Below are 24,961 nucleotides of genomic sequence, written 5' to 3'. Positions count from 1 at the left end.
CAAAACTGTGTTAAGGAATCTACCCGCATCTATGGCATAACTGTGTATGCTGTGGAATGCAACCATGTAGATGCGGTAATGCGGCTTAGCATATGTTACAGTGATGGCACATTTATCGACATACAAAAGTGGGGAAAAAACATAGAATTTTAGTCAAAGCACCATTTCACTTCTATATATGCGCTTATAGAGCAGCTAAAGTTTAACAAGCATTATGAACAATGTGGACTGCCCCTAAAAGCCTTTTACACATGTACGAGGTGTGGCAGGGGTCGGGACTGCATGCTAGCGATGCCTTCTGTTGCTATGCGGGGGGAGGGGGTGCCAACAGTGGCAGACAAGGAGAGTAAGAAGAATAATGCTCCCGAGGTGAGTGTCTGCCCAATTATGTGATATGAGCTCTGCCTAATTACTTTGAGGGAGGGAGACCCTGTCCAATTAGATTTTATATTTTGGGTGCCCTGCCTAATAATTTTTGGGAATGACGAAAGGACAGTTGGCTCTAATAAATTTGGTATGGGGAGGGGGAGCGCACAAGAGGAATGGCTCATTATAGTTGAGGATGGGGATTTTGTCTCTGCTTAGTCAAGTTTGGGGGGGCTGGGGGGTTGTTCTGCCTAGATTTTTTTTTTATTTTTTTGAGTGCTTTGCCTACCCATATTTGGTGATTTAAATGGGGGGGGGGGGGGGGGGGAGGAGTGAGCTATGCATAATTGTGCTTGGAGAATTAAAGGGTTGGGTCGCCCCAACAACCAAATTAAATGCCTAAACAGATAAGGCACAGTACCTCCTAACGTATCAGATAAAAATGGATCGGCATGAGCCACCCTAAAAAAAAGTCGCTAACATACCTATCCCTGTGCCAAACCATACATTACACATTACTCTCCTCGCCCCCCCCCCCCCCTCCCCCCTCCTGACGGGGGAGTGGTTAAAGGACAACTGAAGTGAGAGCTATATGTAGACTGCCATATATCATACCAGTTGCCTGGCATCTTGCTGGTCTATTTGGCTGCTGTAATGTCTGAATAATGCCAGAAATAAGCATGCATCCAACCATGTCAAATCTGACAGTCAGAAACTCCTGATTTGCTGCATGCTTGTTCAGGTTCTATGGCTAAAAGCATGAGGCAGAGGATTGGCAGGACAGCCAGGCGACAAGTATTGCTTAAAAGGAAATGAATATGGCAGCTTCCATATCCCTGTCTCTTCAGTTGTCCTTTAATGCTGGCTCCACTATACGTTTTTCCGCTCGATTCTCTTACCTTCCGCTCGTTTTTCTTTTTTCCCATTCCCTTCTATGAGAAATCGGCACAAAAAAAGATTGGAAGGGCTATCGGACAAGTCGGAAAATGATCTATCGAGTGGAAAACCATATGGCATGTACTCAGCATAAGGTTGGGCATCAGGTGGGGTCTTAGGATTAGGCATGGGTAGAGGAAGGGCTCAGTGAGAGTAGGCCGAACTCAGAGACCATATTAGGAGCAATATGATCCATGAACAAGTTGTCCGGATCAGACCCCACTGTCATTAATGCTCTACAGCACTGTAATGGAGCCACACTTACAACCGTGGCCAATCAAATTGCATGCTGCACATTGTCACGTATGTGTATGTATTTAATTTTATTGAAGACTGTCTCATTGAATATAGTGCATGTAAATGACATTCCATTTAGCTGTTTCATATAGGACTCCATTTGCACAGATCTCAAATCGATGATGTAGTATTTCACACACAATTTAAACCCACAAGCTTTCAAAGGGATGCTGATATCGAGATGAATGTGTACTATATTCGATGAGACATTAATGTATAGTATGCAATGTGACTGGTCATGGTTGTATGTGTGTGGATCCATTACAGTGCTGTAGAGCATTCATGGCAGTGGGTTCTGTCTCTGGGGGCTTGTTGATCATATTGGTCTTAATATATTGTCTGTTCATGATTATAATGGTACAGATGGAAACCTTCATTATGTGCAGTGCTGTTTTTAATTATACAGTTTGTGGTGCAATAAGTTGTATCCGGAACAGGGCTGTGGAGTCAGTGCAAAAATCATCCAACGAGTTTGTGAAACCTCCAACAACAACAACTAACCTTTGTAAAGCACTTTTCTCCCATGGGACTCAAAGCGCATAAGCATGGCTCCGACCATCGTGGTACAGAGGAAGAATTTTATAAGTCTGGAAATGCCAGGCTAAACAGGTGGCTTTTCAGTCTGGATTTGAATAGCTCCAGGGATGGTGCTGTCTTTACTGGGTGTGGCAGGGAGTTCCAAAGAGTAGGGGCAGCATGACAGAAGGCTCTATCTCCAGATTTTTTGAGGTGCGCTCTGGGAGTGACCAAGTTTATAGAACTTGCTGATCTGAGGTTGTGAGAGGTGTGGTGCAGCTTCAGCAGGTCCTTCATGTATCCAGGGCCCAGATTGTGCAGGGATTTGAATGTCAGCAGTCCAATCTTGAAGAGTATTCTCCATTCTACTGGTAGCCAGTGCAGTGAGCGAAGGATCGGTGTAATGTGACAGTGGCGAGGCTGGTTTGTTAGCAATCTGGCAGCCGCATTCTGCACTAATTGCAGGCGACGCAGGTCCTTTTTAGGGAGGCCAGCATAAAGGACATTGCAGTAGTCCAGCCGTGATGTGATGAAGGCGTGGACTAGGGTTGGAAGATCCTCTGGGGGAATCAGATGTTTAATCTTTGCAATGTTCTTCAAATGAAAGAAGGAAGATTTAACTACAGATGAAATTTGGTTTCTGAAACTCAATTCCCCATCGATTAGTACTCCAAGGCTGCGCACAAGGTTGGAGCTGTTTATGTCTGAATTCCCAATCCTGATTGGTGTTGCTTTAGGATAGAGCTGTTTTGATGGCGAGTGTTGGCTTTGGACAAACAGGACCTCAGTTTTGTCAGCATTCAGTTTCAACCAGTTATCATTCATCCATGCCTGTAGCTCAGCTAAGCAAGAGTTTATTTTTGGGGTAGAGTCTGTTCCACCAGTTTTGAAGGACAGGTATAGCTGTGTGTCATCGGCGTAGCAGTGGTACGTCAGGCCATGACGTAGGATAAGTGTACAGAGTGGCAACATGTAGATTGCAAACAGCAGAGGGGATAGGATTGATCCTTGTGGCACTCCAAATTGTAGAGGTGCAGGTTTGGACATTATAGGACCTAGGGATACTCTGTGTTCTGTCAGTCAGGAATGCTCTGAACCACTGGAGGACTGATCCACTGATGCCACAGTACTCCTGCAGTCTGTTAAGCAGGATTTCATGGTCAACTGTCTCAAAAGCCGCTGAGAGATCCAACAGGATTAGGATGGAGTATTCCCCTCTGTCCCTTGCCATGAGCAGGTCGTTGCAGACTTGGATGAGGGCTGTTTCACAGCTGTGGTGTTTCTTAAAGAGGAGCTGTTAGGTAAGGGGTCTCAGAGAAAATAAACACATATCAGTAGCTAAAGATTGGCTGTACTTACATTACATATGCATTTCACTGTCCACGTTTGGATTTCACAGAATTTTTATATAGTATATGCAGAGATTGATGCTCCTGACAGCTCATGGCAGGTTCCACGTTTGTCTGTCGTCCTATGAAGCCAAATGTGTCGTCATGTCCTCCCTGCTTCCTGATCACAGAAAAGCTCGTACTGAATAACAGTGTGCAGTGAATATTAATTAGCCATGTGGCTAGGAACAATAGCGGACTCCTGCAGTGTACTCTGCCCAGAGATTTATCAGTGCTACATGCTGGACTGATTACAAGCTGCTGAAACTCTATCCTGTAACGTCTCATTAGCAGCCGAGGGGAGGGCCCCAGAATGCTTTGCAGTATGGTATGCGGCTTGCGTCCTGCTTGGGTCTAACAGCTTTGCTGATAAGCACACATCAAAGGTAAGAGAGATTTTTCTTCAGTAATGCCTTTTTGGCTTCCTTCTAAACTGTTTAACACAGGAGAATAGAGGTTTAAATTAGCTTCTGCAGCCTGACAGTTACTCTTTAAAGCCAGATTGTAGAGGGTCCAGGATGTTTACTGACAGCCTGGTTTCAAGTTGCCGATAGACAGCCTTTTCAATAACTTTACCTAAGAAGGGGAGGTTGGAGACAGGTCTGTAGCTGCTCATAGCATCTGGATCCATGGAAGGTTTTTTTAAGAAGGGGCTTGATGATTCCTTCTTTTAGAGAGGTAGGAAACCTCCCTGCTTGCAGAGAGCAATCTACTATTTTGTGAAATGCTGGACCAAGCAGGTCAGGGCATTTCAGCATATGTTTAGTTAGTCCAGGGTCCAGATCGCAGGTTGTCTGGCGGAGGCGACAGAGGATGTCTGAGATCTCTTCCTCACTAATACTTTTGAAGTCAGTCCAGGGTGTTGGGTTGTTTTTGCCACTATTTCCAGGAGTTGAATAAGTCTTAGGTGCTGTGGACTGAATGAGACACCGAATAGAGGATACTTTGTCAGCAAAGTAGCAAGCAAATTTTTCGCATAGCTCCTTTGAGGGAGTTATAGTAGGTTTTAGACAGGATGGGTTACATAGTCTATCAACTGTGCGAAATAGTTGGGCTGGTCTGTTGGCGGCCTTTGTGATCTCCTGTGATAGGTAGGAGGATTTTTTCTTGGTGATCGCATCTTGGTAGCTTTCCAGGTGAGAGACAAGGGTGTGTTTATCTTTTGAATTCTGAGTTTTTCGCCACTTTCTAGTCTGCTCACTTCTTTCTTTAGGTCCTTTAGTGAGCTGTCAAACCACCGTGCATGGTGAAGTGGTGTAGACCGTTTAATGCGAACTGGAGCAAGGGCGTCATAGGCAGATTACACTGCATGGTTGTACATCAGGACCATGGAGTCTGGGTCTGCGCAATGATTGGTTAATGCATTGAAGTTGAGGGTATTCTGAACGTGCTGGGGTGAGACATCTTTCAGAGTTCTTTCCCTCTGTGTTTTATCGCTGGTGCTGTCAGAGAGAAGTGGATGGTGTGGTGGTCTGACCATACCACTGGGTTTATATCCATGTGTGATATTAAAAGTCCGGAATGAAATATAAGATCCAGGGTGTGCCCTTTCTTGTGGGTGGGGAGGTTGACAGCCTGAGAGAAACCCAGTTCATTCATTATGAGAAGTAGTTCACTTCCTAGGCGGGAGTCGTGATCATCCACCCATGCATTGAAGTCTCCCAGGATGATCCATCTGGGGTGTTCCACTGTTAGGCAGGATAAGAGTTCAGCTATTTCCTTAAAGGGATACTGTAGGGGGTCGGGGGGAAATGAGTTGAACTTACCCGGGGCTTCTAATGGTCCCCCGCAGACATCCAGTGTTGGCGCAGCCACTCACCGATGCTCCGGCCCCGCCTCCAGTTCACTTCTGGAATTTCTGACTTTAAAGTCAGAAAACCACTGCGCCTGCGTTGCCATGTCCTCACTCCCGCTACCAGGAGGGTACTGCGCAGACACAGACCATACTGGGCCTGCGCTGTGCGCTCTTGGTGACATCAGCGGGATCGGGGACACGGCAACGCAGGCGCAGTGGTTTTCAGACTTTAAAGTCTGAAATTCCAGAAGTGAACCGGAGGCGGGGCCGGAGCATCTGTGAGTGGCTGCGCCAACACAGGATGTCTGCGGGGGACTGTTAGAAGCCCCGGGTAAGTTCAACTCATTTTCCCCTGACCCCCCCTACAGTATCCCTTTAAAGGCTGGACCATTTTTTGGGGGGCGGTATATGAGCAATATGTTGATGTTTACTTCTGCTGACAGTTGGGCTGCAAGACATTCAAAGGTTTCAGTGGGGCCTATGGGCAGGGGCCTTATGTTCAAAGAGGATCTGAAGCATATGGCAACCCCCCCCCCCCCCCCTCACCCTTGCGGACTTGTCTCTCACAGTGCAAGACTGAATAATTGGTCGGCACGGTTGCTTCAAGAGTTGGGCCTGCATGTTTCCCAAGCCAGGTCTCTGCAATGCCAGATCGATAAATAAGACTGCAACTATACATGACCTAATAGCTCTCTGATTTGACCTTTTTGACAGTGTAGCTGTGATTGAGCTTTTCTGGGGACAACTTTTTTTTTTTTTATACTTGGATCCACTCCCTCTCCTCCCCTTCTGCTTTTCTTGAGTATCCCAAAGGATTTTAAGAGGAGAGCTAGTGAGGTGTTAATTTGTAATTGATTCTTGGGAGGGCAGGCAGAGAGAAGATCCTTTGAATATTTGTATGTTGACATAGAGACAATAGACTTGTTTAGATAGCTTTTACTTCTGGAGTCCTGCTGAGATCAAAGGGGATCTGTTGAAACTCCTTTCATTCCTACACAGTCGGATCATAGAATTATTTTAAGTAAAGTTCCTTGTTTTAGAGTTAGATGGTAAATGATAACATACATGTGGAAAATAGTCACTTGGTGCATATGCCTTGGATAATGTATAAAGGATTACTCACAGGGTGGAGTGAGGGCAATCACAGGCAATCAAGTCTTCAGAGAGGTTGAAGGTCTTGTTTCAGGTCAGCTGTTAGAAGGCTTGGTGTGTTCAGCAGTGGTAAGCTTCATGGAGGATTTCAATCCAGTTTAAATCTCTGCCGTCCAAAGTAATCCGATTGTTCTGGTTGGTTGTAGTTGTAGCCTTGGTCGTGGTGGGTGGAATTCCTCTGTATTTTGGGTCCAGTTTCAGCACAAATAGGTTTAAAGGTGCAGAAATCTGAGACAAGGTCTGGAGCAGCTTGAGAGCTGCAGCCTGGCTGGGCGCGCTCAGTGTACCCAAAATTGCTTTGACTCCGACTCCTCCACAGCCCTGATCAGAAATTTGTTCATACTTAATGTCAGTTTCTTGTTAGGTCAAAATTGCTGACCTTATACTAGGTTATTTGATCATTCATTTTATGAATATTTGTATGTAACTTGCTCTATTCCTATGATTATCAATAAATTACTATGTTGGCAGTTGAACAGGATATATTAGTATTTGTTTTGAGTAAGAGGGACACTGCGTGCGTGTGTGTGTGTGTGTGTTGACTGAACCCCTTATTGGTGCTGCATGCTTAATATGACTTGCAATGCATAGTATCCTGGCCATATTTGAGGCATAAAATGGCTCCAATGCATTTTGTATTATTTATTATTATTATGCCAAAGGTTCCTTGTAAAATGTGCCCTCACTCAAAGTATGAGAACCACTGTATTAATAGACACATGATTGTATCATTGCATCATCTTCTGCTAAATAGAAATTTGTGTTTTGCTACATGGAAGTTTTTGATAACTGGACATAAGTCTGTAGTGGCAAATGCAATTGTGCGTTTTGCAATACAAGTGAATCACCAAACACTATTTACAGTAAAATTTAATGGCACCCGTGGGTAACTTTGCAGCGGGATTTGCACCCCCTCCCCACCCCTGAGAGGAATTGTAGTCATCCTTCCACGTTTTCTGTGATTCATTAATCGCTCCACTATTTTGTTTTGTTTGTTTTTCCTTGAGGCAAAACGCACTGCAATTGCCCCATACACCTAACTAATTGAAGTGGGGAAAATTGGAAAGAAACACTATTGATATCGTGTTTCCTATTTAAGAGGCCTCAAAGGCAAATAAATGCAGTTAGGAGAGCCTGGTCTGAAGTATACTGCAACCAGGAAGGAATATCTGGAGGAAAAAAAATCTATATATTCCTCCTCCCTGGCAATCTGTGAAAGGTCCCTTGACGCTTGTCCCATGTGGCATAGCCAATGAGTTTGTGTACAGTTAGTGCACAGGTTGCAACCGCCTCGGCTTCTGTTCACTGTTCCATCTAATGAAGGGCGGAGTGGTGAACATAAATAAGCTTTCAGCTGTGATTTCTACACTGTAAAGAAGTGGGAAGACAACGGTTATAACTGACTCTGGACAAGACTTCAGGGGACCTACTACCAGCATTCCGTCTGCCATGGAAGAGGTGAGGGTTTTTGTTGTTGACCATAGTATTCATGCAGTTCCGAAGGAAATATGGTGATTGCTGTATGGGTGTTTCATACTTCTGCTGCTGACATATACACACCATCTTGGACAGTGTTCTGTAGGATTGTTAGATTTCAGTTTCAGTTTTAAGGATTTTTACCTTCTGCTGCTGTTCACTTTTTCTGATCTAGACAAGAGTGTTGTAAAGCAAGATTCCTCTTGCAAATACATTGTACAGGCCTTTCCCTTGGCTGCGCGGGAGCAGTGTACAGTTACTGGAAGGACATTGTTGCTTTGTGTAAGACCTTTTGTAGTGCTGAGATGTTTTGGCTTTGCTTTCCCCAAACTCTTATTTGCATGTGTGGGGTGGCAGATCAGATTGCATTAATCTGGCTTTCTGCCGTTCGGCAGCCCAACTGAAGAATCCAGCTCTGTAATAGATTTTGCATACAGTTGCGATAGCTTTATACTAGATTTCTGCTTCAATGGCTTACAAAAGGTGATTGAATTTTCAAGTTCTAAACATGGCGTTTATTTACCGGCAGCTTACAAACACGTGGATCGTTCAAATAATATTTCAGCAAATAAAGTAACCTCAGCAGAAGGTGCAAGCCTATTAAGCAGTGTGATTATGTAATCTGGGTCCCCAGGCTGTCCCTGTTAAGCTGACATTCAAAGGAATAAAAGCATGGCCGAGGACAATCTGTAGTTTTCTTGCAATTTTCATCAGTGTTTTTTGTTTGTATATTTTAGAAAATGCTTTTACAAATGAAAGCAAGAATCAGCCTACCTAACATTTGTTACTGTTTCATTTGCAGTAGTGGATTTGCACACAGGATCCAGTCATTGCTATTCTTGATATAAATGTCCTGGACAGATTTAACTTGCATTAATGAGAACTTTAGAAATCTGTTACTCCCTTGTTACCTCAGGGTTTTTTATCATATCACTATATGCAGGAACTTCAATATATGCCTCTGCGATCATATAACCTATTGTAGTACTTGATGGGTCTGTTTCAGTTAGGTCACTTGGCCTTATGCTCTGTATACCCCCTCCCCATGCCTTAATCTTCCACTTGAAGAGCTACCAAAAGGTAATCACGGGAAAAAAATCATCCTTTCTATCACAAGAGATTGCAAATGCAGTTAACAAACCAGCCCAACTGTTCCGCACAGTGGAAAAACTCTGCAACCCAGCATGTCAAAAACTTAATATCGAGTCTTCAAAGGACCTCTGTGACCAATTTGCCCATTTCTTCACAGACAAAGTCTCCGCTATAAGGTCCGCCATCCAACTTACAGCATCTGAGCCTAATATAGCGCCGAAGACCATTAGCAGAGACAACGTAACACCTTGGTCAAACTTCAAAGAAATTGATGAAGAAGTCACATCAAGCATCCTCCTTCACATCCGCCTAACTACCTGTGACCTGGATCCTGGCCCAACACAGCTCATGTTGAACTGCCCCGACCTGTTCGTACCGGTATTCCTCAAAATTGTTAACTGTTCCTTACAATCAGGGATATTTCCTGCTTTACTGAAGGAAGCAATCATCAGGCCTCTCCTCAAAAAACCCTCCCTGGACCCAGATGCAATGACCAGCTACAGACCTGTCTCTAACCTCCCCTTTCTGGGCAAGCTAATTGAAAAAGCTGTATACCTCCAGCTAGAAGCCAGAATCCTACAAAATAACAGTTATGACCCATTCCAGTCTGGCTTCAGGAAACACCACAGCACTGAAACTGCCCTCATCCAAATATGCAACCACCTGCTCATGGCAAGAGACAGAGGAGAGTGCTCGATCCTCATACTGCTAGACCTTTCTGCAGCCTTTGACACAGTTGACCATGACATCTTGATAAACAGGCTACAGGAATACTGCGGCATTGATGGCATAGTACTTCAGTGGTTCCAATCCTTCTTGAGTGGCAGAACCCACAAAGTGTCTATGGGGCCCTTCCTGTCCACCCCTGTAACACTTAAGTATGGGGTGCCCCAGGGCTCAATCCTCTCTCCCCTGCTTTTCACGATTTACATGCTACCGTTGGGAAAACGAATCCAAAAACATGGCCTGACATACCACTGCTACGCAGACGACACCCAACTATATCTTTCCTTCAAGCCTGGTGTGACAGACCCAACTCTAACTATAAACGCCTGCTTACGTGAACTACAGCAATGGATGAATGACAACTGGCTGAAACTAAATGCAGACAAAACTGAAGTCCTTCTGATTGGAGGGCAGAGCATGATAACAAAACAACTTAACTTGCAGTCTTCACCGCTGGGAATAGGAGGCACGGATCTACGCAGCTCTAATCATGTGCGTAGCCTGGGAGTTCTAATTGATGGGGATTTAAACTTCAGAACTCAAATCTCTGCTGTGGTGAAATCATCCTATTTTCACCTGAAGAACATTGCAAAAATCAAGCACCTCATACCCCCAGAAGATCTGCCAACCTTAGTCCACGCCTTCATCACATCCCGACTGGACTACTGCAATGCTCTCTACACTGGCCTTCCAAAAAAGGTCTTGTACCGCCTACAGCTGATACAGAATACTGCTGCCAGACTGCTAACCAACCAACCCCGTCACTGCCACATAATGCCAGTCCTGCATTCCCTTCACTGGCTACCTATAGAATGGAGGGTCCTATTCAAGATCGGCCTACTGACATTTAAATCCCTGAATAATCTAGGCCCTGGATACTTGAAAGATATGTTACAGCTGCGTAGCAATCCCCGCATTCTCAGATCCACAGGTTCTAATAATCTAGTCATACCCAGAGTCCACTTGGAAACTTTTGGTCCCAGAGCCTTCTGTCATGCTGCCCCTATGTTTTGGAACTCCTTACCTTAACAGATCAGGACAGCCCCATCCCTGGATGTGTTTAAATCCAGACTGAAAACCCACCTGTTCAGTCTGGCATTTGCAGAAATATAACTTTTGTTGTGTGAATACTTCATCCTACTAATTACTGAATCTGAGAGAGCCTAAGCCAGGGGTCTCAAACTCAATTTACCCGGGGGCCGCAGGAGGCAAAGTCAGGATGAGGCTGGGCCGCATAAGGGAGTTCACGTGTCCCCGCCGCAAAACGAGGGCTGCAGAGCCCCCAAATCGCCCCGGGGGCAATCCGCCGGCATTTCCTGGAAGGGGCAGAGCTTTCAGCTTCAGCTCTGCCCCTCCTGACGTCAATCGCGGCGGATCGCCGCCTCTGCCCGCCCACTCTAAACATAAAAAAAAAAATTGGGAAAATAGGAAAAAATGCCCGGAATCTTCATACAGCCATATTACGGCTGTATAGCGATCCCTGGCCAAAGCGCTGCGGCTGCGTATGGACCCCCTGGAAACTCTGTCAGGAAATGTATTGCTCTTTCTTTTGATACATGTAAAATTACACTACCGTTAGGCTTGCTACTAAAAGTGACATTTACCGCATTTAAAAGTATACTATTTTCCTTCGAAACTTTAAAATCGATTTTCTCAAGAACTATAAGGTCTTTTTGAAAAATTGTTTTTTCCTCTTATTCCTAATGATCTCCTTAACATATCCTGCAAATTTAGGGTTTCTAGCATTTAAGGTGGATTTGCTATTAACCATTAAAGTCGGCGGGTTTTTAAATGTGTATTTTTTTCCTTTGCAACTTTAAAATCGATTTTCTCAAAAACTATAAGGCCGATTTGAAAAATTTTTTTTTCCTCTTGTAGCCACTGGGGGCCCCTACAAGCTCTGGGGCCCTGGGGCCACAAAATATTGTATCGCGGGCCGCAAATGGCCCGCGGGCCGCGAGTTTGAGACCCCTGGCCTAAGCGCTTTGAGTCCTATGGGAGAAAAACGCTATAGAAATGTTATTGTATTGTATTATGCTGGCCCAATCTATTTACTTTTTGTTTTTGTTCCACACTTTTTTTTTTTTTTTTTTTCCTTCCCATGCAAGCCAGAAAAACTGCATTTCATTGGCCTCTGCTACCTAAGTGCCACAATCAAATGACACAGTGGTTTGCAGAAGTATTCGGTCCCCTTGAAGTTTTCCACATTTTGTCATATGACTGCCACAAACATGAATCTATTGTATTGAAATTCCACGTGAAAGACCAATACAAGTGGTGTACACGTGAGAAGTGGAACGAAAATCCTACATGATTACAAACATTTTTTTCAAATCAATAACTGCAAAGTGGGGTGTGCGTTCAGCCCCCTTTGGTCTGAGCGCAGTCAGTTGCCCATAGACATTGTCCGATGAGTGCTAATGACTAGAGTGAAAAAAATACATCTATCCAGGCACATCGCCTCTAGTTAGGACATTAAATAAATTATTAGGGAAAGGGAGGTGCTGAAGGGGGTGTGGCTAGAAAACAGCAAATATCTATTAACCCTTCGCACTCTCACATGCAAATGTTCCAACAAATGCATTCACAGATTCACTCATCCAGGCACAACTGTTATCCCTACAGCTAAGTTAAAAGCCAGGGTTTTAGTTCACAGAAGAATGCATTCTTATGCTTAGTCACCTATACTACGCAGAAGTACCCAGGTAAACATAGGTGTCCTAACTCTGGCCCTGTAACATGCATAGTGCAGACATGCAAACACATTCATTGCATCAAACCTATCAATGGATTAGGAGCACACATCCTAATTTCCTCTCCTGGGAAAGACAGTGCATCTTACCAATCGCACAAGGGAGCTAACGTTATGTTAGCTCCCTTGTGCGATTGGTAAGATGCACTGTCTGTCCCAGGAGAGGACGTCAAGATGTGTGCTCCTAATCCATTGATAGGTTTGATGCAATTAATGTGTTTGCATGTCTGCACTATGCATGTTACAGGGCCAGAGTTAGGACACCTATGTTTACCTGGGTACTTCTGCGTAGTATAGGTGACTAAAGCATAAGAATGCATTCTTCTGTGAACTAAGACCCCGGCTTTTAACTTAGCTGTAGGGATAACAGTTGTGCCTGGATGAGTGAATCTGTGAATGCATTTGTTTGAACATTTGCACGTGAGAGTGCGAAGGGTTAATAGACTAATGACTAGAGTGCACCTGTGTGTAATCTAATATCAGTACAAATACAGCTGCTCTGTGATGGAGGCCAGCTGTATTTGTACTGAGGTTGTCTAAGAGAATATTGGGAGCAACACCATGAAGTCCAAAGAACACACCAGACAGGTCAGGGATAAAGTTATTGAGAAATTTAAAACCGGCTTAGGCTACAAAAAGACTTCCAAAACCTTGAACATCCCATGGAGCACTGTTCAAGCGATCATTCAGAAATGGAAGGAGTATGGCACAACTGTAAACCTAGCAAGACAAGGCCGTCCACCTAAACTTACAGGCCGAACAAGGACGCTGATCTGCAGCTCGTCCAGAGTCACCATGGGTCTCTTGACTGCATTTCTGAGATCTACAGCTCAGGTGGGGGAATCTGTCTATAGGACAACGATTAGTCGTGCACTTCACAAAGTTGGCCTTTATGGAAGAGTGGCAAGAAGAAAGCCATTTGTAAAACAAAAACATATCCATGTGTTAGAATGGCCCAGTCAAAGTCCAGATCTAAATCCAATCGAGAATCTGTGGCAAGATCTGAAAACTGCTGTTCACAAACACTGTCCATCTAATCTGACTAAGCTGGAGCTGCTTTGCAAATAAGAATGGGCAAGGCTTTTAGTCTCTAGATGTGCAAAGCTGGTAGAGACATATCCTAAAAGACTGGCAGCTGTAATTGCAACAAAAGGTGGTTCTACAAAGTGTTAAATCGGGGCTGAATAATTACACACACACACACACACCCCACTTTGCAGTTATGTTTGGAATCCTGTATGATTTTCGTTCCACTTCTCATGTGTACACCACTTTGTATTGGTCTTTCATGTGGAATTCCAATAAAATTGATTCAGGTTTGTGGCAGTAATGACAAAATGTGGAAAACTTCAAGGGGGCTGAATACTTTTGCTAACCACTGTATATCCTATTTGTATCTGAAGGATTTGCCACAGACCCTCAACAAGCATGAAGATCAGGTGCACTGGCTGGATTAGCTGCATGCTTGTTTCATGTGTGTGATTCAGCCACTACTGCAACCAGAGATCAGCGGTGCTAACCAGCAACTGGTATTGTTTAACCAATTGAGGACTGCAGTGCTAACCCCCCCCCCCCCCCCACCCCCTAAAGACCAGGCTCTTTTTTTACAATTCAGACCACTGCAACTATAGCGGTTTATTGCTCGGTCATACAACCCACCCCCAAATGAATTTTACTTCCTTTTCTTCTCACTAACACATCTTTCTTTTGGTGCTATTTGATTGCTGCTGCTGTTTTTAATTATATTCATAAAAAGACAGGAATTTTGTCAAATTTTTTTTCAACTTTCTGCGGTAACATTTTTCAAATATAGTAACATTTCTATACAAGTTTTTGTCCAAGTTTATTGTGCTACATGTCTTTGCTGAAAAAAATAAAAAAATAAAAAAAAAACCAGTAAGTGTATATTTATTGGTTTGGGTAAAAGTTAGTGTTTACAAACTGTGGTACAAAAAATGTGCGCAGTTTGAAGCAGCTCTAACTTTTTTTTGAGCACCTGTCATGTTTCTTGAGGTGCTAGAATGCCAGGATAGTATAATACCCCCAAATCACCCCATTTTGGAAAGACACCCCAAGGTATTTGCTGAGGAGCATGGTGACTTCATTTTAACAGATTTTATTTTTATTTTTTTGTCACAAGTTAGAAAATGATACTTTGTGACAAATAAAAAAAGTTTCCATTTCTGCTAACTTGTGACAAAAAAAAAAACTGCCACGGACTCGCTATGCCCCTCAGTGAATACCTTGGGGTGTATACTTTCCAAAATTGTCACTTGTGGGGTACTTGTACTGCCCTGGCATTTTTTGAGAGGGCTAGATTGAGTACCCCTGTAAAGCCTAAAGGTGCTCATTGAACTTTGAGCCCCTTTCCACAGCTAGGCTGCAAAAAAGTGTCACACCTGGTATCCCCATACTCAGGAAAAGTAGTATAATGTCTTTTGGGGTGTCTTTTCATACATATCCATGCGCCCCCCCCCCCCCCCCCCCACTAAATTGTCCATTTACAGATATTTCTCCCAACCAGCATGGGTATGTGTAAAAAATACACCCCAAAACACCTTGTACTCCTTCCTAAGTACAGCGATACCACGTGTGACACTGTTTTGTAGCCTAGCTGTGCAAAGGGGCCCAAAAGTCCAATGAGTACCCGTATTTCGCGCCGTATAAGACGCTTCGGAATATAAGACGCACCCAGGTTTAGAGGGCAAAATCCAGGGAAAAAAAAAATACTAAACCTGGTGCGTCCATATTCCAGGAGCGTCTTGTACATATCAGTGTGTGTCCTCATGTGTGCTCCTGTGCCCCCCATATCCTTATGTGTCCTTCTGTGTGTCCTAATGTGCCTCCCATGTGTCCTCCTGTGCCTCCCATGTGTCCTCCTGTGTGTCCTTCTGTGCCCCTCATATGTCCAGTGCCCCCCATATGTCCTCCCCCCCCCCCCCCCCCCCAGCCTTCCTCCCTCCCACCTGCGTCTCCGGGCCCCCTCCCCCAGATGGAAGTGTCAATAGCAGCGGCAACTTACCTTTGGCAGGCTCCTGCGCTGGTCCTATATCATCGCGCTGCCCCCCCCGCTAGCCTCCTCTGCCCCCCCCTCTGTATCTGGCCCCCCCCCGGGTGAAGGAATAAGTAGCGGTAGCTTACCTCCGCAGTGCGCCCGCGATGACTGCAGACGTCCGTCTTCCAGGCACTTCTCGCTCTAGTGACCGGCTTGAACTGATGACGCGCAGTTCAAAGCCGGCCACTAGAGCTAGAAGTGCCCGGAAGACGGACGTCTGCAATCATCGCGGGCGCACTGCGGAGGTAAGCTACCGCTACTTATTCCTTCACCCAGGGGGGGGCCAGATACAGAGGGGGGGGCAGAGGAGGCTAGCGGGGGGGCAGCGCGATGATATAGGATCAGCGCAGGAGCCTGCCAAAGGTAAGTTGCCGCTGCTATTGACATTTCCATCGGGGGGGGGGGGGGGGGGGGGGCAGGAGACTCGGGTAGGCATGGGGAAAGCAGGCAGGGAATCCCCAACATGGCCGCGGTTCGGAACGGCGGGCGTTAAGTTGGGGATTCCCTGCCTTTGCCGTATAAGACGCAGGGACTTTTTCTCCCCGTTATTCGGGGAGAAAAATTACGTCTTATACGGCGAAAAATACGGTACCTTTTTTTTAGGATTTCACAGGTCAATTTTACTCATTTGGTTTCCAGACTACTCAGTTTAGGGCCCTTAAAATGCCAGGGCAGTATTGGAACCCCACAAATGACCCCATTTTGGAAAGAAAACACCCCAAGGTATTCCGTGAGGGGTATGGGGAGTTCATAGAAGGTGTGCGTGTGTGTGTGTGTGTTATAAATATCTATTATCGAATTATTATTATTATTATTATTATTATTATTATTATTATATATATTTTTTTTTTTTTTTTTCCCACAGTGTCATTTTTCCACTAATTTGGGGAGGCTAGGAAAATGTGTGCTGGCTTACGTGCAGGGCTGCTGTCCTCTCTGGTGGTCGATTCCAGAACGCTGTGACCACCAGAGAAGGAGGCAGCCTGTATAATAAGTTTACAAAACGTGTATTATGCACTTTCTATTGGTGTATTTGAACAATCGCAGCCCGCTGGCGCTGCTAATTGGCAGGCTGATGGAGGGGGCCGCAAAGCATGCCGGGCAATACACGATCGCTGGCAAAACCGCTCTCCAGGACCTGACTCCAATTGGCGTTAGGTGGTCCTGGGGCTGTATGTCTTTAGGGAGTTAAAAGGAACCATCCATCTGGCTCCAACCAGACCTTAGATACCCCCAAGTTGTCAAAAGAATAAATTATATTATGCAATGCGAAGAACTTAACGCAAGAATGGCAGACACTTTGGATCATTTTGAAAGGGTGTGGCAACCATGGTTTGAGACTTCCTGCTCCAGGGGAGGGGCCCAATTAGAACATTAATAACAGAATGTTTGATGACAATATCCTCCTGCATGTAAAGGAAAGAGTGCAATCTACCATGCCCTCAACCTTGTGATCTCCTATTTGTCCTGATACACGATCATCCAACAAAGTACTCTGCTGTTACTTGGTGGGGACTGACTTGGGCAACCAACTAAGTCTCTTCATTCGATGACCCTTTGGGGACTTCTGTAATTCTATATACAAGTTTAATTTTGTTGATATTACCAACTCCCTAGAACTTGTTCACCTGGGAGTTGCACTGTTCATCGCTATTATATGTTATACTCAAATACTCCCACTGAAGTTTTTCTAAAGCTAAAATTCTGTAAGTCAACTGTAAGACATTGTATGACACTGCTTTGTAAATAACTTTTTTTTTTTTTTTTTTTTTCACAATGATGTATATTTCCAAAGCTATCAATGCTTGTATCAACCTGTAAAAGCTATATTTTTAATAAAATCCTTTAAAACTAAAAGGAAACGTCCATATTCTTACAATGCATACATTTTTCAGTGTAATACAGTTGTGAAAACCCTGACTGAACAAGCTCAACTTCTTTACTAATGTCTTTCAGATTGCCATTGATTTGACAAGGAACCATTTTGAACTGGATGATGGAATAATCGATCTGACCGCTACAGAGGACAACCTACAGTTGAGTTCCTCTTCCTCCAGTGATGAACTTTTAGACTCTTCTAGTAGTGATGAGGATCCATATTACTCCTTTCCCAGCACCTCTGGGAACCAATCTTTGTGTAGTTCTGAGTGGTCTGAAGCAACAAGCAAAAGAGGCTTGCGAACATTAGAAAGTGACATAAGCTCTCCTGAGGATCCCTGTAATGCTGAGCTACAGAGAGATACTTTCACATCCACAACAAAAAAGTGTCTTTTGGCTAAAAATAATAGTAATAACTCAGAAAATTATATAGCTTTAGAAACTGTTGACCTAGGCTGGCCTATGCCAGCTGTCTCTGCTAGTGGTGGAAACGGTCTACACAATGATACTTTCCCTGCCAGCTCTCCGCTTTGTGCAAACTCTCCATCCTCTTCATCTACAAAGGAAGAAACCGAAACTCAGGATCCTCCAATCAACAAGGCCTTTTTATATAAGCTGCGCTACTTTAAAAAGCATCCAATTAGTCACTTTTTTCATAGGTCAACACAACCGGAAAAGGTAATATGTCTGAAGACTGTTACTTTTATCTGCCTCTAAAGCACACCTGGAGTGACATGTGTGAAACATAGGTACATATAGTACTAGCCCTACCTTTAAAAAAAAAAGTCTGAAGTCCCTTACTGTTTTCTAGTACAACAAGTGTTAGATAACACTTGTATTCAGTTTTTTTTCTTTTGCTGTCAACATGAACTACTTGTTGCCGACACTACAGTATATTCACATTCTATATGCTACCAGTTGCTGCAGAAGGAAACAGGTGTTGCGTTTGTAGTGCACAGCTTGAATCTCACACCAAACACAAAAACGCTGTGAAGGAAAAAACAAAAATCACAATGAAGTCCAATTTGAAAGAATCCTAAGATGGTAACCTGTCGGTTTTTTTTTTTTTTTTTTACAGGTTGTCGCATTGCACACGGTCAGGTGTGGGTTTTGTTTTTTCTTTAAGAAGCTTGGAGTGTTCCCCAGGGGGTGGTGGGATAGCGGATAGTATGTAAGCAAATCTCATACTCCTTTCATGTCATTGATTACGATTCAGTAAGGGATTTTGGGAGAGTCATCCCCCACACAGTCCTAAAATAACATGTTCCCTTCACACATTAAGTCTCTATGGAATATGAAATTGCTAGCTTAGGGAGTCTTGGGAATCCTGGTTCAGGGAAAAAAAACTGTCATTCCAACCTGTTACACTAGAAAAGCCCATTGGGAATTGCAGAAAAATCTTGAGTCGAGCAAGTTAATTATAAAATTCAGATTTACAGTTTTGACAGCTAATTATACTTTGAAGGGGAGAGATGTCAGTAAATGGCTGTTTACACAAAGCACTATTTTCAGTCTTATGTCCTGCAGTGAAAAATAATGACTCTGGCAGGAATTCTACCAGGGATGCCGACCATTCATTGAGACCAACCTCCAACACGGCAACAGTAAATGAGGTCCAAGTTTTGTACTTGGCAAATTTTTTACGGTGGGATAGGAATCCCCAGCTCCTAGGCACTCCCTGTACCGAAAGAACAATGTCCGCATTGGAAGCCTGGTTACTTTGGAGGCGATAGGATTTTTAGAAGCTGTTTAGCAGAGATGGTCAACAAGATGCCTAGTTCATACGCATTTTATGCAACTTGGAAAAGAGCAGAAGTGGCTTTATTTGACTGCTCCATTCAGGGCTGTGGAGTCTGTACAATACTCCAACTTCTCAGTTTTGACTCATCTAATTTGCATACTACAATCTTGTTGTTTGACAGTATGTAACCTAAAAGGCATCTCCTCACTGCCAATGATTAGGAATTTTAAAGGACAACTGAAGCAACAACTGAAGACTGACACATTTCTTCCCTTTTAAGGCTTGTTCACACCTCGGGCTTTTTTTTTTTTTTTTGTGTGTGCGCCAGCAGTCTTCTAAATCGCCCTAAAAGCACTTGCTCAATGATGCCCTATGAGCGTTCACATCTGAGCAGTTTGTTTCTGATCTGCTCAGCAAAGCGCTGCCTGTACCATTTTTCTGAGTGTTTTTGCTCAATGTAAGTTATATGGAAATTGCAAAGAAAAAGCGCTTTGTATAGCTATTTCCCCAGCACCTTTATGACTAAATATATTTATATTTATATTTGTTCACTTCCTAACTGATGTCAGGAGGTGAAAAAATGAATCGCTCGGCAAAAGCACTTAGAAAAGCTCTTTTCTAAGCGCAAAAAAGAAAAAACTCTTAATAAATCATTCAGCGCTTGTGATAGTGTTGGCGAATTATTTTTTTTTTTTTGTTTTTGTTTTTTTTGTGAACAAAGCCTAAAAGCAGACCTGAACTCAGAACATGTCCTATGCTCTTGAAGCTGCACAACAGCATAATATTTCTTTGTTACAGCTGATACAAATCCTAATATAAACCTGCACTGTTTCTACTTCCTGATTCATGGAAGCAGACATACTGTCAACAGCCTGAGCTTTTAAATGAGCTTATTACGGTACATTACAAATTGTGGTTAGACACAAATTAGGGGGATTAGGCTAAACTCTCTAAATACATACAGGGAGCATTTCTGGTTTCCTTCTGTCCTATGCAAGAGTTTAGGTCCACTTTAAACCATACCAGTTACCTGACTATTCTGCTGATCCTCTGCCTCTAAGGCCTAGTGCACACCAAAAACCGCTAGTAGATGCAAAATGCTAGCAGATTTTGAAACGCTTTTTCTTTTTCTGTAGCGTTTCAGCTAGCATTTTGTGGTTTTGTGAAGCGTTTTTGGTGTAGTAGATTATACGTATTGTTACAGTAAAGCTGTTACTGAACAGCTACTGTAACAAAACGCCTGGCAAACCGCTCTGAAGTGCCGTTTTTCAGAGCGGTTTGCATTTTTCCTATACTTAACATTGAGGCAGAAAGGCATCCGCAATCCAAAATGTGCAGCAGCCCGGGAGTATGCGTTTCTGCACAACGCCTCCCGCTCTGGTGTGCACCAGCCCATTGAAATACATTACCCTAGCGGATCCGCACCCGCAAGTGGATCGCAAACCACAGCAGAACCGCTCTGGTGTGCACTAGGCCTCATACTTTTAGCCCTAGACCCTGAACAAGCATGTTGCAGATCAGGTGTTTCTGACACTGTCAGATCTGACAAGATTAGCTGCATGCTTGTTTCTGGTGTAATTCAGGCACTACTGCAGCCAAATAGATCAGCTGGGCTGCCAGGCAACTGGTATTGTTTTAAAAGAAAATATGGCAACCTCCATATTCTTAACTGAGTGGTCCTTTAAAGCTTTATTGATATTGCATCTGATTTGGGGAACAAAAAGCTCCTGGCCAGGAAGCTGACACTTTACCCTGTCAGACATCCTGGCCTGTCATTGTCAAAGTGAATGCCTCAGTATACCAGTTTAGCAGTTGCACTCCCCTATTTCGCCCCTACCCCCTAAATATAGGCCTGCTGCAACTCTTTTATACGCTACATGCACGTCCCAGTAAAAATCGCAGTTCTTGTAGAGTGCGGTACCCTTTTGCATATATTTACAGGTTAATCCTGACAAGTTCCCACTGTATTAGTCCTCATTCAATGCATCCTCCTCCACTCAGAGGCCACTGATTGTCCGGGTGCTCCAGGGGAATCGGTCATCAAGGACGAGACATCGAAAAAACAATAGAAAAGACATAGTGCAATCTGTCTGTACTATTTGCACACGGGAGACCATCACCCTATGGGGACCCAATAGTGTAGGTTCTATTGCAGGATCACCTCTGTCACCCTCTATAGTGACCAACAAATGGCACGCTCACCTTGCTGCAAGGCTGCCCTGCTTTAGACAGCAACTGCGCTTAGGTTGTTATATTCACTCTCTTCCAGCGATCTTTGTAAACTCTATCTCAAACCATAAAATATCATAGTGCAGTTACGCCTTGCAACACTGGGTTATCGCAGCAGTTCACACCTATTGTTTCCTGCTCACCCTTTGTCGCTGCTGCCCATCCTCAGACAGCTGTCCTCACTTGATAGGTATATAAACACCTCCACAGTGCTTCCAGGTGATATCCTACTCCAAGCAATTTTATATCTTGATAGATTCGGGTAACCATCTAGGGCTAAAAATTCTTCCAATAGTGTAAATCCGCTTGATTTATTTAGTAAAATTAAGAAACATACTCACAAACCTGAAGTAAAAAAGCGCATCTAAAAGTTTAAGACTCGGGACGCCTCCTCCTGCTGCTGGTCGCTTCTCTTCCTTGCTGCGCTTTTTTACTTCATGTTTGTGAGTATATTTCTTAATTTTACTAAATAAATCAAGCGGCTTTACACTATTGGAAGAATTTTTAGCCCTAGATGGTTACCCGAATCTATCAAGATATAAAATTGCTTGGAGTAGGATATCACCTGGAAGCACTGTGGAGGTGTTTATAATACCTATCAAGTGAGGACAGCTGTCTGTCTGAGAGGGTGGGCAGCAGAGACAAAGGGTGAGCAGGAAACCATAGGTGTGGACTGCTGTGATAACCCAGTGTTGCAAAGCGTAACTGCACTATATTTTGTTTGTTTGAGATCGAGTTTACAAAGATCGTTGGAAGAGAGCAAATGTAACAACCTAAGCGCAGTTGCTGTCTGTAAGGCGGAGCAGCCTTGCAGCAAGGAGAGTGTCACCCCCTATAGTGACCAACAAATGGCACGCATTAGCGCAAGTTACACTTTTTTTTTTTATTGGTTTATTTATTTTTTGTGGACTAAATTGCTATTACTGTACATACTGTATGTTATTTATGATGACTTATCTGAGAAATGGGACATTTTTATCATTTTCTATTTAACTTACAGTTTAAATTCATTAGGAGTTGGTTCATTTTTTTTCTCTGACTCTGGGTATCCAAAAATTGCTCCGACTCTTAACTCCACAGCCCTGGCTCCATTTCCAGGATGGAAAAATTTGCATCAATTCAGAAGTGTAAAACCAAACCTTTGGGCTGGAACCCACTAGAGTTGTCATTTCCCTAAACGCTCAGCTAATGTTAATGGATGGGCCAAATTCCACTGGAGCAATTGCAATTACCTAAACGCAGGACATGCAGCATTTTTAGCGTTTTACATTTGCCTTTCTGCTATGTAAAGTATATAAACGTTGGCGTAATCGTCAAAACCTACACAGAATGATTTTGCTACCATTTTTAAATTACTGCACACTGTAAAAAATCAAAATTGAAAGGACCAGTCAGAATTAAAAACACAAATTGCTACACAATCGTTGGCAACATGCTTACATTTTTTTAAACTTTTCTACCACAATCACCAGAAAACCCTCATGATATTGCTTACAAAGCGCTTATTAAAAAACTCTAGCAATCGCCATAGTGCTTTGTAGTAGGTTCCAGGCCTGAAGAGAGAAGTATATTGTTGCTGCCATATTTATTTCAACAATACGAGTTTCGTGGCAGTCCTGCTGATCTGTTTTGATGCTGTAGTGTATGAAACCAACACCTGAAACAAGCATGCAGCTAATTCAGTGAGACTTAAAGAGGAACTCCAGTGAAAATAATGTAATGAAAAAAGTGCTTAATTTTTACAATAATTATGTATGAATGATTTAGTCAGTGTTTGCCCATTTTAAAATCTTTCCACCTTGCTGATTTACATTCAGAAATGTATCATATGGTGACATTTTGTACTGCTAGTAGGTGATGTGATTGGAAGGAGATGCTGCTTGCTTTTTTGGCAGTTGGAAACAGCTGTTACTTCCCACAATGCAACAAGGCTCCAACAGTGTGATGTCAGGACCTCAGAGCTGTGAGGCGCTGACATCACACTGTGGGAGGGGGTTCCCCACAATATCAGCCATACAGAGCCCCTGATGATCCGTTTGAGAAAAGGAATAGATTTCTCATGTAAAAGGGGGTATCAGCTACTAATTGGGATGACGTTCAATTCTTGGTTACGATTTCTCTGTAACCTCCCTGGCGGTATGCCGTTTCAGAGGCTGCGGCCGCCAGGAGTATTTTTTGTAACAAAAGGTTTCATATCTGTTAGCTAGCTATGTCCCCCAAGCCCTGCCGCACCATTTAGCACCCCTGATCGCCGACAGCAATATGTATCCCTCCGAGAGCCACAGCTTCCCATTGAGCTTCACTCGTCGCTATGACGACTATCGGAAATGATGTAATCAGCAGTCCCGATCACTGCCATAGCAAGGCATGGAGCTGATTGGGAGGCGGCGCCATCGCAGGATCCCTGGGAGGTATGTATTACGGTGGCGATTGGGGGGGGGGGGGGAGCGGAGGCACTTGGGGAACATAGTTAGCTAGCTAAGTGCTAGCTAACAGGTATAAAAAACACATTTTGCTACTTAAAACCCTCCTGGGGCCATGTGATCCCCTGTGGTGGCTAGCCCGAGCATAGCTCTGGCTTACCACCAGGGAGGTTAAAGAAAATCTGTAACTGAAAATTCTCCTGAGGGGTACTCATCTTGGGTGGGGGAAGCCTCCAGATCCTATCGAGGCTTCCCCATCCTCCTGTGTCCCACGGTGGCAGCGATAAAGCTCCCCAAACCGCGGACCTTCCTGGCTCCAGCACAGGCGCAGTATCGGCGCTCCGCTTGGAGATAGGCGGAAATAGCTGATCGCTGTTGGGCAGCTCTACTGCACAGGCTCCAGTCGCCTGCATAGTAGAGGGGACCCGACAGATCGGCTATTTCTGCTTATTTCTGAGCAGAGAGCCGCAGCAGCCTCCCAGCTGGTGCGAGAAAAGGTAAATCTTGCACATCCTGACAAATTGTCAGCTGTGCGTTCCATGGGCTGCAGCAACACCGCTGTGGGGCACAGCACGGGGGAAGCCTCTCTAGGATCTAGGATCCAGCGGCTTTCCCCTACCGGGGTGAGTACCCCCCAGGGGAACTTTTTTTTTTTTTTTTTTTTTTTAATTTAGTTAGTCTCTAAGGCCTGGTGCACACCAAAGGAGTTTTTCTGAGCGTTTTGAGTTTTTAAATCTGCTGCTAATGTTATCCTGTCTGTGCACACTGGAGCAATGAGGTTTTGTAAAAAACTCCATAGCATTACATTGGGAAGAGCTTTTAGAGGTTTCATGCTATGTGCACAGACACATAGGATAACATTAGCAGCAGATTTAAAAACTCAAAACGCTCAGAAAAACTCCTGGTGTGCACCAGGCCTTTGTCAGGTACCTCTGATTAGCATGCTTGTTCAGAGTCTATGGCTGAAACTATTAGAAGCAGATGATCAGCAAAACAGCCAGTCTTTTTGCATTGTTTAAAAGTAACTGAATATGTCAGCCTTCATATTTCTCACTTCAGATGTGCTTTAACATCCCATTTACCACCCACACTCTTCAGATTAGAAACTACACACGCAAAATCATTCATTAGCTGTGTGA

General features: G+C 43.9%; 1 protein-coding gene across 5 annotated transcripts in view; it reads left to right on the top strand.

The window, feature by feature from the left end:
- The window catches only part of SIMC1 (SUMO interacting motifs containing 1), a 190,800-nt gene that overhangs the window by 12,542 nt on the left and 153,297 nt on the right, over window positions 1-24,961 (top strand). For all 5 annotated transcript variants that reach the window (XM_068277109.1, XM_068277111.1, XM_068277112.1 and 2 more), the window contains exon 2: window positions 17,508-18,107. In XM_068277109.1, coding sequence (XP_068133210.1) covers window positions 17,508-18,107 — 600 coding nt within the window. The remainder of the gene's footprint in view (window positions 1-17,507; window positions 18,108-24,961) is intronic.

The sequence above is a fragment of the Hyperolius riggenbachi genome, chromosome 3 (genome assembly GCF_040937935.1).
Source record: "Hyperolius riggenbachi isolate aHypRig1 chromosome 3, aHypRig1.pri, whole genome shotgun sequence".
Lineage (NCBI taxonomy): Eukaryota > Metazoa > Chordata > Amphibia > Anura > Hyperoliidae > Hyperolius > Hyperolius riggenbachi.
Note: the sequence above shows the minus strand (reverse complement) of the source record. Positions and strands in the feature narration are given on the sequence as shown.